Genomic DNA, 19994 nt, shown 5'->3' on the forward strand with positions numbered 1-19994 from the left:
CTCGATCTTGAAACACTTCTTGACGTTCACTTGAAAAATGATTAGTAACGTGGGATAAACATAAAGTCCAGTACGGATCCCAATATGATCATAAACAATAACAACATACAAATAGCTATGATCATGAATGCTTTATATCATATCCTATGCATAATGTAACGGTTTATACAGAAATATACTTATATAAGAACTTTTTTCAAAATCATTCATTTCATTCGACAACATAAGCAATTCACTTTTCTTTCTTCTTGTTACGTTTTACCAAAATTCATATGACATTAACAAATTCCTGAAAACAATTTCACAAAGCCCATTACTTTTTCTCCCACTTTTTAAACTTACACCTGGTTTGCCTTTTTGAAACATGTTCACAAGTATTCAATGCCCTTCACATTATTCACAATCTCAATACAGTACCTACGCCCGTTTCCAGGATATTCATATCTATACATATATACATCTAACACGAAAGGAAAACAACAAGCAACCAACAACTATCTACTCAACAAATGAGACAACTCAACCTTCCTGAACCATAACCATCATTACCCATAATATACACAGATACACTGAGACAATAATGATAAATAAGTTCTGCTCTACCTGCCTTAAGCATGGTAAACCAATGATACACATTTCCACAATGAAATGCCAATTTACTAGACACAAGCTGGAAGGTAATGGTACCTCTACCAATGTACCAGGCACCGACTGGAAGGTAATGGTACCTTTGCCAATTTCACCAAGCGCTAGTTGGAATGTACTGGTATCTCTCATTCTAAGCGTAGCCAATTCTCTAAGCGCTAGCTGGAAGGTAATAGTACCTCTAATTCGAAGCATAAGCACATTTCCAACCATCACATAATTCAACAAATATAAATAACTCAAATGTACTACATATACATAATCTATTCCATATCACAACATCATCCTCTATCGATGATCAAGGACAAAACCTCTACGTATAAATATTTAAACACACATAATACAATAATCTAATGTCCATTTGACCTTAAGTCCCAACAACAATGATAATAACGATATTCAAAAGCTTTAAAAATCCATCCCTAAGCATCAATTTTAAACTTACAATATGTCATGATTTCTTTCTCTTATGAAAATCAACTTTTTTGTTTTCCAAGTTAACATGTTCAAATCTTTATCCAAAATCCATCCTCTTTAATTTACAAAACTAAATCCATTCTCCTTGTTTTGCAAAACCAAAATCCATTCCCTTTGTTTTAGAAAATTAAAATTCATGAATGTCAAAGTCATAACTCAACTCAATTTAACATGATTAATCAAGAATAATTCCAATACCATTGTTAATCCACCCTTTTATCAATTAACACAATTACACAATCCATATAATCAAGCACAAAATATTACACAACTTTCTCTCATCTTTAATCCATTAAGTCTATAATATTGAATTAGTTATTTTTCTCTCTCTCAACATCAACATGCTAAACTACTCCCCAAAGAACCCAAGCAATTTTTGTAGTGATTTCCAACCCCCAAGTAACAAACCCTAAATATCTCTCATATGACTTCTCAAAAAGAACTCCAATATACATGGCTTTTATGCAATAAAAATCTACCACATAACTATCTGTAGACGAAGTATTGAAGAGGAGTAAGAAATCTCTATCTCTTGAAGCAAAGGAGACAACCCAAAAATCACCGGTGACAAAACTGCGAACTACTCGGATCAATAGAAAGCCTTTAACAAGATCTACAACCTTTCCCAAATGACCAAGGTGAAAAGATGGCTTTCGGTCTGAAGATCTAAGTGTGAAAAAGTTAAGTTTAGAGAGAAAAGAGAGAAGTCACAGTTTGAGAGGAAAAGATAAGGAAAAATAATGAGAGGAAAGTGTTTTGGAACTTATTTATAGTAGTTAGGCACTAATAGAACAATAGCCCAAAGTTAAATGAAAATAACAAGTCAAAACCCCCAAAAAGTAAGGCGCAAACCGACTCAAAAATCTGAAAATTACACGCGGGGGTTGACTCTTTAGATAGAGGTATTGACCATTCAGGAAGAAAAGCTAAGACACTAATGTGTGCAGCAGGCAAGGTGTCGACACCTCCCTGACTGGTGTTGACACTAAATTTCAGCAGCCAATTCCAGATTCTCAGCAATAGACAAGAGTCGACCATTCCCAGACTGGTGTCGACCCTTGAGGCCAACAACAAAAGGCAAGTGTCGACACCACCAAGACTAGTGTCAATTCCAGAACAAGATTTCTAAGTTTCCAAACAACTTTTTAACGTAAACAAGCATGAACGAACAATCCAAATAAGTTTAAATCGATTTGTACTCCTCCAAAACCAAGATACAATAACATCAAAGATTCCCAAAATAAATAAAAGATTCAAATACACTTCCCAAAAGTTTTAAATGATACAAGTACTACATAGAGCACACTCATGCATATATATATACACACACTAGTGATTAACACACGCGATGCGTGTATAATTCAAATAACTAAAAATAAAATAAAATATTTACTATGTATTGTGTGCCACTCTCACTCAAGTGGGAAAAATCTTTTTTAGCAAATCTAAAGTCCAAAATTTGAGTTACACTCTTCTCATTTATCTATATATATATATATATATATATTTTAAATAAAAAAATGAGAGACACGTGGTATAAAGAGAAGTAAGGAAAATAGTGGACATCGAGTCTAGCCTTTAATTAATATAATAATATAGATATATTGAGTAATGCTATTCAAAAACAAAAAAATAAACCCATTTTTCAAGCTTAATGATCAATCAACCAAATCATGCTCATGTATTATTTCTCTCTCATGTATTATTTAATTATCAACCAAGGAAATGGCTAATATATCTTAAAAAACAAAAAAAAAAAAAAACCTAGGGAATGGTTCCCCTCCATATTCTTATCCACCATACTCCTTCATATTTTATTTGTTGGGTTCAATTTTAGGTCCACATTAATAATATGAACCGTTCATCTCATAATCCTCACAATTTAGATAAGTTATGCAAAAAATTAGTTTCATCAGATATCACTAGATATAGGAATAAATTGCATGTTTTTTAAAATGAACAATAATTGTGTGTTTAAATTTAAACCTTTTATTCTATAAAACACAAAGTGATTTATTTATATATTCATCGATATCTAATAAATTTGATTTTTACTTAGACAGTCTTCATTGTAAGATTTACAAAATGAGCTTAAATTATCATTGTAAACCTAGAATGGGGTCCAAAAAATAAAGTATGGAAGGGAGCTATACCCAATCATCTCAGTTACACATTTATAGATCTAAAATGGGAATTTATATATATCTCAAAACAACAATGGTAGATATCACTAATTTTGAAGCTCTAAAAAGACCACTAATGACATGGCACTCAATAAAAAAAAAAAAAATACAATACCAAGGTCAAAACATCAAATCATTCCTGGTAGGACCCATTGCCACATTATTAGTGATAGCACTAATTAGTGCTCTCACTCATTTTCCATCCCAAAAAGGAGAAAAGAAATTAAAATAAAGTTTCTACATAGAATTACAGAAATGCCCATGATGTATAGCAATGTAACTGTTGTCACCCCCATCCCCCAGCCCTATATATATCTCCTCTGTTTCCTAGTTAACCATCTCCTAATCCAACAAACTCATCACAGAGAGAGAGAGAGAGAGAGAGAGAGATGGGTTCCCTTCCTCACATAGTAGAGGACTGCAGCGGTGTCCTCCAGGTCTACAGCGACGGCACCATTTTCCGATCAAACGACATAAACCTACACCTCCACATGCCCATCCACCACGACGACTCTGTTCTCTGGAAAGACTCTCTCTTCGACAAAACCCACAACCTCCATCTCCGCCTCTACAAACCCACTTCCACCACCACCACCACCACCACCACCACCACCAACCTCCCAATCATCATCTTCATCCACGGCGGCGGTTTCTGCGTCGGCTCCCGAACATGGCCCAACTGCCACAACTGCTGCCTCCGCCTCGCTTCCGGCCTCCAAGCCCTCGTGGTGGCGCCGGACTACCGTCTTGCGCCGGAACACCGCCTTCCCGCCGCCATCGACGATACACTCACCGCTGTGGATTGGATCAGAGAACAAGCTGTGTCGGAAAATCCTGATACTTGGTTGGGTAGTGGAGTTGATTTTGGGAGGGTTTTTGTGTTGGGTGATTCGTCTGGTGGGAACATTGCGCACCATTTGGCGGTGAGGTTAGGGAAAGGTTCGCCGGAGAGGGAGCCGGTGAAGGTGAGAGGGTTTGTGTTGATGGCGCCGTTTTTCGGAGGGACTGTGAGGACCAAGTCGGAGGCTGAGGGACCGCCTGAACTCTTGCTCAACTTGGACGTCCTTGACAGGTATTTATGTATGTTTGTATGAATCAAAAATCCTAATACACAAAAATATTTTAAAAAGAATAATATTAAGGATCATGAAAAAAATATCATGAAATACTTCATGAAGATTTTTTATCCTTTGATTAGTGTGTGGTATTTTTTTGTATGTGTAATCTAACGGTGGAGAATCTTTCATGATCATTTTCATGATATTTTTTTCATGATATCTAGCATTACTCTTTTAAAAACGTTCTACCTCAAAAATTAGATTTATTTTTTAAATTCAATCGTGTTATAATCAATTAAAATATTTAAGGTTTTCGTTTGACAAACAAGTTATAGGCTGATTTTACTCATTAAAAGATAGAGAAAATTAAAAAATCAATAAGGCAAAATTTCACATTCAAATCATGTTTATTTTAATTTTTTTCTCACACAACTTTTAAAAAAAAAACAAGCCAAAAATTCTTTCTAAACGGAACTTTGTCAAGCTAAAATAGTCAAAGCGCTAGATTAAAAAAGTTTTTTCCAAACAAAGGCTAAGACAACTTTATCTTTTATATCTTCTCTAATTATCAATCAATCATTTCCCTTACACATCATTGAATCTAGAAAGTCGACTTATATTCCATTTCCTTTTAAAAAAAAAAATGTGTTGTTTAGATTTAATTAAAGTTTGAATCTTATAATACAATAATCGAATCTGAATAATGTTTTTTTTCATATCCAATTTACTGATAAATAAGTGGGTATTTGGAGTTTGCTTATTTGGTATATTTTTTTTAAAATTTATTTTCACTTTATTAATTTTTTTAAAAAACTTTAAGCGTTTAAATTCAGCTCAACGAGCTGAACTGAAAAGTTTTAAATTTTTTTTTAAAAATTCAAAAAAGACAAAAATAAACTATAAATAGGGGATTTTTTTGACTTTTTTTTTTTAAAAAAAAATTAGATTTGTTTACACAAGATGGATTGAAAAAATAAATTTTTTTGACAAAATTTTAAAAAAAAAGTTATTAAACACAAATTTAAAAAAGAAAAAGAAAAAAATGTGACATGTTTAGGTGTGGATAATTACCACATGACAGTTAATACTAACAATAATAATAAAAAAATTATTATTATTAATTGATGAGAAATTATACATTGAAATTATATTTTACAATATAAGAGATGTTCATTTAATATTATTTACAGTATTTTATTGATTAGTGGTGTCGCGATCAATAAAATTTGAACCCAAACATTATATTGGATAATAAAAATGAAAAAAGAACTTTTAATCCTTTTTTTTCTTCTTTATTGTGATAGTAAGATAAATTTATTATTACCTAAAAAAAGGATGATATATGTCTATATCTAAATCGGTATATATATTTGAATGCACAAAGAAAAGTCAATTTGTCCTTTGTGCTAATGAAATGCAGTAGAAATTAAAATTTTATAGCAAGAATCTAAGCTAATCAGAATTTTAGATATGAAATTCATATATGTACTTATTACATGATAGTGCATGCGTCTGTTGGCATGTAAGCAACAGTGGAGAAAATTTTAGAAAAGAGGAAAAAAAATCAATACCATTTAATGGGGGCTCTCATAGATATTTTTGTTTAGAGTTGTTTGCATTAAGATTTCCTTAATTATTAGTCAATATTATTCTTCGTTTTTCATTTATGAATTTATATATTTTGACTTTCTCAATTATAAAATTATATTATCTTTACTCCATACAAACTATCTCTAAAAGAAGTGTATATATACTATTTTTATAGTTGATATATAAGAGTTAATAGATAAAGAAAAAAAAGAGATATTCGCTAATCGTTAAGGGATTTTTAATATAATTAATCGTTTTGATTATTTGCTTAAGATATTGTATTATGATTTGTGAGGGGTGACGCCAATGTGTATTAAACATGTTTGGTACACATATTTTAAAATTTAGTTTAAAAAACAAATGAGAGGGAGTGTTTAGAAGTAATTACTAACGGAAAGTGGTGGTTGAAAGTAATCGTCGAAATTGATGGCTAAGGTGCTTTGGCCGATCCAAGGTGGTTTCCAAGTGTGGGAAATGGTAGTTAGGGAGATCGATGTTGACAGTGGCCAGACGTGATGTTTGGTAGTGGTGAGCAATGTGTGGTGGTTGGTAGGATGTGGGAGAGATAAATGAATGAATGAAAATTTATTTTCTAAACAAATGAAACTAATTTTGCTTTGTTTTAAAAATTTAGTAAATTTTAAAAATCGGCTATAATTTATAGAAACAAAAATAAACACTAAACAAATTTTTATTTATAAATTTTTATTTTTTTAATGAATCTAAGCATTTCCAAATAAGTAGTATATAATTGTATTTCTACCAAGTTTTCCTTATGAAATGACCAAAAACAAAAAGAAGCATAAAATGAAAAGAATTTTTAGAGGCCACAGAGCTTCCAAAAGATCCTGAGCAATCTTGGACCCCTTTCTGTTCATCTTTATAGTGATGGTAACACATCAATATACACCAATAAAAATAATGAAATGGACATGTCATAACCAAAATCATTGATAGGCCGAATGTTGTGTCGAAAAAGTCATATAGTTTCATATTGTTATTAGACTGTGATAAAGCAAAGTCTACGATTGTTCAATAAAATGATGGCACTTTAGTTGATTCGGGATTGAAATTAGTCCCAAGAGATGCAATAATGTCTAACAATCACGAAACAATCCAAATTAATTAGGATATGGAGAATTCTATTACACGTATTTACTTTTAATTACGTTATTTTTTTTTAGTTATGATTATTTTATTTTTTTTTCTTTAGTTATAATATTATTTTGAGATCTTAGATTTGACTCATTTGTGTTTGGTTAAGAATCCTTTTTTTTTTTTTTAGTTGTCACTCAAAAAATATAAAATTATACTATTTTTTCTGTAATTATAAAGTGAATATAATCTTTCCATTAGGATCTAGCTATTAATCATTTGGAGAAAATCTTAATAAATGAAACATAAACTGTAAATTGCATTTCTTAAACCTATACTTTAATATGAATTTCACTAATTTTTATTGTTTCAAGTTGATTAATTTGGTTTCTAGGCTTTAAGTCTAGTCATTTTGCCTACATTTATGATACTTTTTTGGATAAATTTCAAATACACGCATTAAAATTTGTTTAAAATACAAATTATCTTCTGTAATTTGAAAAATTACAAATATTTCATTGTTAAAATTTTATATTTAACATAATTAATTGAAAAAATAAAATTCATAACTGCCCTTTTATACAATGATAAAATTATCTAAATTATTAATTGAAATAAATTTTTGACATAATTAAAAATTGTTAATTGACTTAACCATTTATTAATAAAATGAGCCATTTGTTATAAAATTAAAAATTTCAAGAGGCGGGATGTAATTTTTAGAACCATAAGGGACAAATCGTATTTAAGGAAATCTTAGGGAGCGTTTTTGCAATTTACCCTATTTTTTTTTTTTTTTTTTTATGTTTATGTGTCTACATTAAGAGATTGATAAATATCCCAAAATCATTAATTTTAACTTTTAACTTAAACGGAATAATTGAATTGAAACTAATGACCAAATTATTCAATTTGAAACAATAAGGACTAAATTGAAATTTAATTAGATCAGATTACAAAACTAAAAAAATACAATTTACCCAAAAATAAAATATTTAAATAATAATACAAATGAACAAAACTAGGAACATTTTAATTAACTAACACATGCTATATTGGGTACAAATTCTTCTCTCAAAGAAGGTGAAGTGACCCAACTAAAAAGAAAGGGACCAGAAAGTCATTGAGGAATTGGGACAAGCTCAGTATCAAAACAAAATGTATCTATCTGTAATACTGCTCTGCCTCTTTTGTGGTTGTGGAAAGATTTTTATTTTCTGGAATATAATCAAAATCAACTTGTCATGCAACAATCTCTCACCTTTCAGGTCCAGTGATTTCATATGAGTTAAAATCAAAGTGAGCCACCACCACTAATTATCTCTACACTTCACAATCATCAAAACACATTCAGATTCCTTCGACTAAAATTCATTCAGATCGTTCAAGCCACTTGCACTCTTAGAAATCTCCCTTTCCTTTCTCTCTTCAATAGAACACATAAGAATTTTAAGAATTTCTTTTTGTTCTCAAAAGTAAATTTTGTTAGAAAAAGCATAAGACTAATTCCATTCGCCATGTGAGAGTTGTCATGAAATATTTGATCTGAAAAGTCAAAAAAAATTACCCTTAATTACAAAATTTTAAAAATGCTGTTAATGAATGCACTTTTAGAGACAAAATTAAAAGCACAGTAATTCATTAATAAATATTCAATTTCATCGCTAAAAATACAACACTTCTTTTGACAACTAAGTTATTTCATCCCAAAATTTGTCTCTACCACTTTTTTTTTTTTTTTTTTTGAGAGTCTACTCTTTTGAAACAACCCATCAAAAGAGATAGTTAAATGGCCTATTGAGCTTACCCTTTGTAATAACTATAACCAAAAAGCTTCTTGCTAATAAGCTTGAATTTATGAAACATATGTTTTGCATGCACATATTCATGATAAAGATTGTGTGATACCCATAAATTTTTATATGGCTATTTATTTCTAATAAGTGCAAGATTGAGGTAAAAATTTAGCATATCATATTTTCTTAAAGTAATTGGTTTCTTTTCTTCAATAGTAAACTTCTTTTTTTTTTTTTTAATTTTTAAATTTAGGGTCACCTAATCTAGACAAATTTAATAAGTAAAAATTTTAACTTAAATTTATAAATATTTACTGAAAAAAAAACTGTCCAATAAATTTAAAAAAAAAAAAAAAACTAAATCCCAAAAGAATAAGAAAAAGTCTGCGACTTGAATTATTTTACATGAGGTAGTGGTACAACCACGTAAAAAGAAGAAGGTTATACAAATATACATAATTTATAAATAAAAATTGTCACAGGATATGATAATAATATTTTTATAATTAAATATTATTTAAAATGATATTTTATTTTAAGATTATAAATCTAAATACTGCCACATTATTACATATAAATTTTGCCATTTTTAACTAAAAAGTTGATTTATTAATTAAAAATAAATTTAAAAAAATAATACTAAAGTGCTAAAAACGTTTTCAATGTTTTTTCTTATAGTTAATAAGTTCACATTGAATTATTGGTCACATCATCTTTTTAGTCATGATTGAAATATGATAATAAAATTATTATTTTATTAAGTCATTTTTCACAATTTTTCAAAGAAAAGAAAAGTAGGAGAATCATCAAATCCACTTTTCACGAGATTTGGTAGGCCCATAATCAATCTCAATTTTTATACATCTAAATTTGTTATGATTATTCAATGTTTTCTAATCATATTTAATTTGATATTATGCAACTACAAGAAGTTAGTGGCTTATCCAACTATAATATGATCATATCTTTATCTAATCACAAAATACTTGCAATGGATTAAGAAAAGCACTATGAACTAGCTTTTGAATTTTTGTTAATCAACCACTGAAATGTGATTGGGTTCATCTATTTGTTATTGTATTTTACTTTCTCTCCAAAATGATTATACTCATCAATTTTTTATTTATTTTTTGGATTAGGTGTTTTAAATAGCTAATTTGTGTCATAGTTTGGTGTTTGTACAAATTAATATCTTTAAATGGTGAACCTTTATTAATAATATGAACATTTTTTATTTATTTTTATTTTGTTCATAATTCTTTTAATATGCATGTTAATTTTGGTTTTATTTTACTTTTCAAGCTCTCAAGCTTGATTCATGTATGCAATCGAGTTGGCTCAAGTTGAGTTTGAGTTTCTCAAGTACTAAACAAGCCGAGCTAAAAGCTTAGGCTTGAGTATCTCAAATACTAAACGAGCCATGTTCGAGCTCAATTCTTTGAGTTGGACTTGAGCTTGACTAATTTTTAGTGAGCTGAACTGTGAAACTATAAAATTAGCCTCAACTAGTTTTTGATCTATAGGTTAACTTGCATTCGAGAATACTAAACTACTCTGCATTTCTTTTCCTAAACAACCATGATGTATAAAATACGGTTAAATATGGTATTTTCTTACAATAATGAATATATACCGTATATTGATTTTTCTGAACACATTATGCTGTTTTTGTCTGTATACGCACCATTCCTATTTATTGTATCTTTTTGGTCCCTCTTAAAACTACACTCCTTGTGTTGCTAATGACTCCCAATAGGTTTTGGAGGCTATCGATACCGGTTGGAGACACTGCAGACCATCCACTTGCCAACCCATTTGGGCCAGCTAGCCTAGATCTTGAACCAATGACGCTTGACCCTATTTTGGTGATTGTAGGAGGCAGTGAACTGATGAAAGATAGAGTGGAAGACTATGCAAGAAGGTTAAAAGAGATGGGAAAGAAGATTGATTATGTGGAATTTGAAGGAAAGCAACATGGTTTCTTCACAAATGAACCCTACTCGGATGTGGCTAATAGAGTCCTTCAAGTTATCAAGAACTTCATGTTTGTCAACTCCAATTAGGACCATCTTTGTTACTTGTGTTGGGTTTGAATTTGTTGTGTATGCGCTAGCAATTTAGTTTGTATTTGTTTTTTTGGGTATTCATTTTTGTGAAACATACATTTGTTGTGCTGTTTATCTCGTATCAACTCAATTAAGTTATACGACAATTGTCGATTTTAAAAGTATTAGAGCTTCAATTTCGTATGAAATCTATTACGTTTCGTTCTTCATGTGTACATAAGGGGTTTTGTATGTATAATTTTAAATATTGGTTGATATGTATTAAAATTTTGTTATTTCAATATTGATACATTTTGATATGCCAGTTAGAATGAAAATTACATTTATATTGATCGACTCTCGATAAGTATCGCTCCATAATTGATTCACAAGCCCAATTTACTATTTATCATTGGGGGAGGGGGGTTGATTCCCCTTCCTCTTAGATTTAGTCTAGAGTAGGTTCGAAGGTGATGATGATGATGATGATTAGGACAACGATGATAAAGGAGATGAGGACACAACCAATGTGCAGGGATGGGTGGAAGGATTATTGGAGGTGGTTAAAGTGGTAGCTAAAGGTGGTAATAATTAGGGCTTCAAATTGCTATGAATGATGGTATAATTGGGATTAAGGTAAGGGTTCAAAATAACAAAGGCAAGAAGTAATTTAGATGGATGGGGATCCAAAGAAGTGAGAGGGGTTATGGGCTCACAGTAGGAAAATGTTTAAAACTCACAATAAAGAGCAATTTGGGTGGTTGGCTAGTACTTAAGGTAGCTAAGTTGTACGGTGACATAGACGTAGAGCAGATAAAGATGAAGAATAGGTGGGAGAGTAGTGGGGAGATGTACACCGAGAAAGTAAGTTTTAAAATTTTATTCAAAAGAATAATTATATTCTTTTTGAAAAAGAATAATTTACTTAACAGACACAATTATAATTAAAAAATAAAATAAAAAAATAGTATAAACTGAAAGAAGAAGAAATGTGCAAATCGAAAGTTCCATATTGTAATTAGTGTACAATTTATACAACAATTCTAAAAAGATGCTCCATCGAATTGTAAATTCTTTACTCTTTGTAATTTGGCCTAATTAGAATGGGAAGAAGTGTGGATAATCAAAAACAAAAACAAAAATAAAAACAAAAACAAAAAGGTGTTGATCTAGAAAGGATGCATACCTTTTTGTGGTCGTGGAAAACAAGGTTGAGTCCTTTATTTGTTTGTTTGTGTGGGAATATCCGTGGAATCCCATTTACTGTTAGCTTTTTAAATATTTGGAATGTTGGTGTGACTTATTTTGGTCTATTTATAAATTTTAATTTTAAAAAAATTATTTTGATTTGTTTGGCTAAACTTATTTTAAATAATTTTTTATTCTACTAATTTATTTGAATTTAAAAAAGTTGATTCTGAGAAATTATGCATCACCTACTTCTGATTATCAACTTCTGATATAGCCATGTTAATTTACGATTATACTCTTAGATATATATTTTTTAAATTAATTTTTTTTATGAAAAATGTAGACTAATAGTGAATAACAAAAAATAAAAGTTAATTCAATTTACAACTAACAAAGATTAATTCAATTTACAATTAATAGGGATAAAAAATGGCATTTACACATCAAAAGCTATTTCACAGATTATTTACCAAACACTATTCGGTAACTTAAATCTATAATCCAGCAGTTACACCAAACAAATTAATAACTTCTAATTAAAGTTATAATCTATAATCTGTTAAGGTATAATTTATAATTTATTTTAACAGCTACACCAAACACTTCCTGGTCGAGCTTACTTCAGATACTATTGAATAATTTTAATTAAGAGTAGTTACTGTTTTGATAATTTAAATAATATTTGAAAATAATTAAATCAATTTGATAATTATGATCTATTTAATTTATGAAATTTATGTTTAAAAAAATAAACGATAAATATGTTTTTAAAAATAAATAATTCATTTTTTTTTGTGTTTTTTTGTGTTTTTGGTGACGAATACGATAAAATTGAATACATTATATTGGTGCATATTACACAAGTAACTTTAATATTAAATATTTTATATAAAATTTATTTAATTTATTATAGATGGTAGTTACTTGTATTAATATGCATATTTCAAGAGTTTGTAACTCTTTCTATTTAGTAAGACTTGCATTCTTATCGCTGAAAGTTTGAGAGTGTAATATGTATGTTGGTTGAGTTGTCTATGCATCATGGTTATTGTGCACACAACGTATTAACTATTACAGGGATGGCCTGAGTTTTCGGAGCCTAAAGCGAAATAAAAACAAAGGGCTATATTCACACACACACACACACAAAATTATCTTGTTTGGTATCATTACTGTCGATTGATACCAAAATAGATATCAAAATGTATTCATACAAAAAAAAAAAAACAAAATTAGGAAAACCTTATTCAATTAAAATGTATTGGATATGTATTGAATTAATTTTTGTTTATTGAATATGTTGTGTAGGAGAGGGTTCAAGAACGTCGTTGGAAAATTCGAAAATCTTCGAAGATCCTTGAAGAACAACTTCGAATTCTCTAGAAGATGATGAGAGGTTTAGATTCTTCAATAGTCTCAACTTAAGAACACAAGAGTAAAGAAGATGATGAAGATAAGAGATTGGGTGAAGAATAAGGCAAAGTAGCTAGAGAGAGAATAATGACAATGCTCTCCTATGGATCTCTCACTTTCACTCTTAAGGTTGATAATGGAGAAGGGAAATTAGTTCTTTCCTAAGAGTTAACTGTCCAAAATCCATCCCCTTGTAAAACTGTGTGTGGGTGCTATTTATAAGCACCTCATGATGTAGGATGGAGCCCATGTGCAAGGCACATGAGGAATATTCTCTCTAACCACCTTGTCCGAGGAGGTGACCTCTCCGAGGATGAGGAAAACCCTGAAGAAGAGATCAACCTCTCGGTGAACCCTTCTTCTTGGCCACACCTAACCAATGATTCCCAATCATCCCAAAGGGTCAAGGGTAGTCCCAGAGGACGTCCTGCCGCAAATATTGCCGAGTCTCAAGGACCTCCTAGATCGTGCCACCTCGACCCGGGTATAGGCTAGTTTAACCGAAGAGTGAATTTATCTCCACTCACTGTCTTCGGGATTGGGTCCTTTGTTCGGACTCCATTACGCCCATGGTTCTGGTACGTAGATCCCGGAAAGTTTCGAGTCCGCAAGTGTTCTGGGACTCATTAATGGAGCGGCTTCTAGATTGCGTCTGAATCCGTTCGAAGCCAAGTGCTTCGGATCTCTAGATTCGTGGGTCTAAATCCTTTCAAGTCCGAGTGCCTTGGATCTCTAGGCTTGCTCAATACCCTTTCAAATCCGGGCCCGAGTGTCACGACCCAAACCCGGCCCTATGGGTTTAGCACCGTAACCGGCCAGTAATCCGAGATTACCGAAGGCCTGCAGAACAGTAGTATAGTAAAACAGAGTACAGGGCCTGGCGGAAGCCAATACAGTAATGAATAATGTCCATTGAGCTGTGACAGTCTGTATGCCGAAAAGATTTTTCATGCATTCACATTCACATATACAAACAGCACGGTCTATACAAAATTTACAGTCACACAGTACAGGGACCTAATCCCTTGATAACAGTACAGTTAGCTAACAGTCTATACAGTAAACCAAACAGTACAGAGACAGATGGGGGAAAACAAGACACCCCAAGGCCATAGCATGGCAACTCGGAACCTCGCAGTGAGGCACAAAGGCTGGCTTGACAAAACTGGAGTCTAACCCACGCTCCTAGCTCCGATCTGGCGGCTGAGCACCTACATATATATATAAACAGTGAGCTAAAGCCTAGTGAATAACATAGTGCGTAAAGAGGTTAAGAATGAATGTCCTTACAGTATGAAAACAGTTCATTTCAATCAGTCTTTCAGTTGTTCAGTACAGTAAACAGTCATATGTGGTACATCCATTAGCATAGCAGTAAACAGTAGGTCTTAAAGACCGAGCAGTAATGATGGCCATCAATCAGTAAACAGTAGTGGTTCCACGAGGGAACTGACAGAGATCTCTGTAACAGTAACAATAACAGTAACATTAGATGCCAAGGATGCCACAGTACAGTTTAGAATATAGGACATACATTCATTCAGTAAACAATATCAGTTCAGTAAACAGTTCAGTTCAGTATTCAGAAGATAATCATTTGAACATATCTTTACACAATCGTTACTCACAGAGTTTGGGCTACAGTATGCTAGAGCGCGTCTCCCCAGTCGCCAACCCTACACAGTTAACAGATTGAACACACACTAAGCTACACAGCTGGGAAAGATAATAACTTAACCCCTAACGCCTCGGTGTGTTCTACATCTATATCCTCAATAAGATGCCTTAAACTAGGTCTAAGAATGCCTAGAATGGGATGAGGATGCAAAGATGCACTTTTAAAAGCATTTTCAGATTTTAGCAGAAAAACAGAGTCCCGCTCGAGCGCAGGTGTCCCCGCTCGAGCGGTCATGCAACAAAGGTACACGCTCGAGCGTCAACTTTCCCGCTCGAGCGTACTGTAAAAGTACTGGATGGGTGAAATCTCCGCTCGACGCCCGCTCGAGCTTGAGACATAACTCCGGTCGAGCGCCCAATCCTCCGCTCGAGCGGACTGTAAAACAGTGCAGAGAGATGCTGGATGCTCGAGCAGCACTTCCCCCGCTCGAGCGGAAGTGCAGAATCTGGGAATTCCAGATTGCACCTCCAAGCTCAAACTCACACTCAAATGCAACAAAACCAATCCTCTTGGGCCCATTTTCTGGAAAAAATTTATAAACACATAGAATATCCTAGTTCAAAGCTCAATTTTGAGAAATCAAGGCCCAAGGGTGTTTAATTCAAACTCAATTTCAAACCAATTTCATGAACAATATGAACACGCAAACATGCATGAATTCAAATCAATTCAAAGCTCCAATTTGATGCTCCAATGAGCCAATTGTTTCCAAAACATGATGAAATCATGGACTACACTCAAGACATGAACATGCATGTAACATTTTGCCATGAAAACAACTCAAAATCCAACAATACTAACATGCATGCAAAGATTGGGCTTCTATTCACCATTAATGAACCAAATCATGACTTAGCTCTACAATTGGACATGAACCATGCATGAATCAACTTAAAGATAGGTTAAAAGGATGAAATTCATACCTAGGTTCCTTGAATGCAAGTCTAGAGGTTCAATTTAGAAATCTACACTTCAATTAGCAAACAATTCTCCAAGTTTCAAGCAATCCAAGATGAAAACCAATCTCTCACTCTCTCCCTCTCAAGGTCGGCTAAGCACAAGGAGAAATGGCTGATGAAGTTATGTTGTTCAAGTGCAAGGAGTTCAAAAGTGTATGAGTTAGTGGGCACTTAAGGCTAGTTTGGTAAATAAGGCCAACTTAAGCAATTGATCAAGATTTAATCTAATTTACTCATACCTAATCAGTTTTCAGATAATTATACCATAAAATCACATTAATTATGATGATCATAAAACAATAACCAATTCCCAGTTCGGTCGTCGATAAGGCCTTCAATTAATAGTTTAAACAGAAAACACGAACAGATCAAATAATCAATCAAACAGATAGAATACAAATTAACATACATACTTAGTCAATTCAGTTCCAGTTTTCGGTCAGTCAGTTCAGTACTTTCACCAGTCCAATTATCAGTCATAATCAGTTCAGTTTAACGGTAATCAATGTTTATCGGTAATCAATCGGTCATTAATCGGTAAACAGTATGAGGGTTGTTACACCGAGTAAGTCTCTAAGTTCGTGGATCCAAACCCTTTCGAAGCTTAGAGCGATCAGGCCCGTTTGATGGTGTTAAATCCGGACCCACCAATCTTGGACTTGCGATAAATTCGGGCCCACCAACCTTGGACTATTGGGCGTAATTAATTTAGTGGGCTTAAATTAGCTCCTCTTACATGTTGTTTATGAGTTTGGTTGAGTGTGGTTGCATTGCATTGTTGTTTATTGAATATGTTGTGTATGAATGTGATTGAGATTGAATTAATTATTTATTCCATTAAGATCTGATAAACAAAAGATAAAAAAAATAGGGCAAATTTATTTATTTCACTAAAATCTGATAAAGAAGGTAAAAGAAAAATTAGGGGGCTTATTTTGGGCGACCAACATTTTGTATGTGTATATAGTGTTTCTCATTCAAGAGCCACCAACATTTTATATATATTTTAATTTTAATTGGGCCAAACCATACTTATAAATAAATATGGGCACAACAGAATATTTTTGGATCATTTAAATTGGCCCTAAAACAACAAAAAATAATTTGGGCTTTTTTATATTTGTAATATAATATAATACTTTTCAAAATTTAGGGCTCTATTTTGGGCTAATTTTTTGGGCCCTAAGGTACAGGCCTCAATGGTCTTAGCCTAGGGCCGATTTTGAGCTATTACACGTGGATTACATTCGTGGTATTGAATTGTCATACAGTGATGGTGGTTTATAGTTGATTCATTATTGTATTAACTATATTACTCTTCGGTAGTGTTTCGTCTAGTTTTTGAATCGTGATTTCAATAAATATTTTTTTTTTTTTCAAAACTCATAACTAAATTTATAATTCAAAACTCAATTGAAAAATTATTTTCAAAACTCATAACTAAATCTATATGTGTGATCCAATTTTTTTTAAATATTAAATATTTAAAAAAAGTTAAAAATGTAAAAAAAATATTAAAATTTTAAAATATTAAAAAATATATTTAAAATAAAAATTATATATTTAAAATAAAAAGCATACAACTCATTTTAAATATTTTAAATATTTAAAAAAAATACAACGCATACATGTAGTAAATATAGCGCACATTAAAAAAAATATTTACAATAAAAAAATATTTACCCAAAAAAAATAAAATTAAGAAATTTTTTAAATATTTTAAAAAATAAATCCAAAAAATTTCAAAATACAACTCAAAACTCAAAATACAACTCAAAACTCTTTTTCAAACTCAAAATTCTTTTCAAAACTAAAAACTTTTTAAAACTCATAACCAAACAAAATTTCTCTTTTCAAAACTCATAACTCAAAATACAACTCTACACTCAAATCATGATTACAAAACTAAACCAAACGGATATTTTGGTTAATGTGTATATATACAAGGAAGTGAACATGAAGAATATGGGTGTGTATATATATTTTATATTGTGTTTATATAGAAATGGTTAGGCAACTTGTAAAGGTGATTTTATGGTGGAGTTTTGAACTCACCTACTTGTACAAGGTAGATTGAATCAATATGACTAAAAGTCAGACTGTTATATCCTGGGAGAGACAGGCTAATATGTGATATTCTGCTGCATTGGGGAGTGGTAGTTTTACCAACTAAGAAAGGCTTAAATCTCCTTAAACAGAGCGAGATTTATTGTATTTTTATATATTTGGAGATATGATATGTAATACATATTTAATATAGTGGATGAGAGGTAATATCCATGGATGTAGGCAAATTTACCAAACCACATAAATAGTGTCTTCTCATGGAGATGATTCTTACCCATATTTATTTTGACTCTACAATTATTTATTTATTTTCGTAAATACTCCAATAATTTTAAGAGATTCAAAGATGGAGTTAAAAACATGAGAAGCCCTAAAAAAAAATGGAGAAATAAAAAGTGGTTCGTAGTAGATGATAGAATACTCGCCACATGAGAATAAATAATGGAGATTTCAACAAATAATGGAGATTTCAACGGGCCTTTCCAATACAACATGAGAGAATTTGTGATCATTTGTTTCCAAATGGTGGAGGAAGCTTCATGGCCAATTTGTGTCCTTTCTACATGGAAGTATCCATCACTGAGATGTGAATTTATTTTTATGCTTATCTCATTTATGCAAAAAAATATTTTTGTTCTATTGAAGTCATAAAAATTTGAGAATTATTTTGTGATAAATCTCACAGTAGGGGAAACCTAAGTTAAATTGGTGGAAGGGTGGTATGTAGAAATTGATACTTTTAAGCATATTTGCTACATTAAAATTGGTTTAAAATATTATACTCCTATAAAATTTGAGAACGCTTTTATACTTGGTGGCTTTTGATGTTACCAAGATTTGTTGGGTGTTGTGAGATTAAATTGATATGTATCTCTAGATGGATGAATTTTTCAAAAAATCTACAAGCTCCATCTAAGAGAATTTATTTGATTTTGAGTTTTTACTCAACAAAAATTTGGCTTCAAATAGAATTGTAGGTATGAGATGTGTAAGTGATCGAATGTGACAATTATTTTATTTTATTTTAAAATCAAATAATGCTGTGAAAAATTATTTTTAAATTTGAAAATAGTGGAGGAAAATAACAGTTATTTTTAAATTTAAAGCTATTTCTCTTCCGAACACAAAAAAAAATATTTTCAGCATTGATTCATAATTATATAGCCTCATGGGAAGTCAATTTTAAGTCATGAATTTCTTGTGGGTTTTTCGAATAACAAAATTGTGGCTTTCGAAATTTAGATTTATGGGCTGTTTGGTTAAAGTATTCGGCTTTCCATTTATGAATGTTATATGAAATTCAATAACTTGTGGGTTATCAAAATTTTAGAAGGTTATATGATTTTTGGATTAGAGGGGGTGTACAAGTTTTTGTGATAGCATTTGCAATATATAATCTATATTTTTAATCTAACATTTGTTATAGAGAATTGAGTATTTTGTAGGATTATAATCAAGTCGGATTACGATTTTTGACATATCTTGAAGTAGTATGGAATTTTTATTTGGATCGAATAATAAAAAATGACCATTTGTTTTTTTTTATAAAAGTATCATGCTATACTTTAAAATTGTGATACTGTATTGGTATATTTTGTCAGATGATTTTATCTACCGCTAATTATATTTTATGAGCTGGTGCTATACTTAATTATTGCTAGTTGTAGCAATTGAGAAGGTGGATGGTAAGGAATTTTTTTTTTTTTTTTTTTTTGATGAAATTAAAATTTTGAGAAACCATTTAATAATTGTGAGACTACCTAAATTGTTGGTAGAGGTGATCGTTTTTATACTGTA

At 31.3% G+C, this 19994-nt stretch overlaps 1 protein-coding gene across 1 annotated transcript; it reads left to right on the forward strand.

Annotated features, from left to right (window-relative positions):
• The first annotated feature begins 3518 nt into the window (after positions 1 to 3518).
• LOC114316966 (alpha/beta-Hydrolases superfamily protein) lies at positions 3519 to 11071 on the forward strand. The gene is made up of 2 exons (XM_028263675.2): positions 3519 to 4377; positions 10601 to 11071. Exons 1-2 carry the CDS (start codon positions 3695 to 3697, stop codon positions 10905 to 10907), a joined length of 990 nt encoding a protein of 329 aa, XP_028119476.2. The 5' UTR covers positions 3519 to 3694; the 3' UTR covers positions 10908 to 11071.
• The last annotated feature ends 8923 nt before the right edge of the window (positions 11072 to 19994 follow it).

The sequence above is a fragment of the Camellia sinensis genome, chromosome 12 (assembly GCF_055761805.1).
Source record: "Camellia sinensis isolate YWXY chromosome 12, ASM5576180v1, whole genome shotgun sequence".
Classification (NCBI taxonomy): domain Eukaryota; kingdom Viridiplantae; phylum Streptophyta; class Magnoliopsida; order Ericales; family Theaceae; genus Camellia; species Camellia sinensis.

What these genes read in the sequence shown, in the direction of transcription:
- LOC114316966 (XM_028263675.2), top strand. Translation starts at nt 3,695, where the DNA reads ATGGGTTCCCTTCCTCACATAGTAGAGGACTGCAGCGGTGTCCTCCAG. An exon ending in AACTTGGACGTCCTTGACAG is followed by an intron (nt 4,378 to 10,600) that starts GTATTTATGTAT and finishes GACTCCCAATAG; the next exon opens with GTTTTGGAGGCTATCGATAC.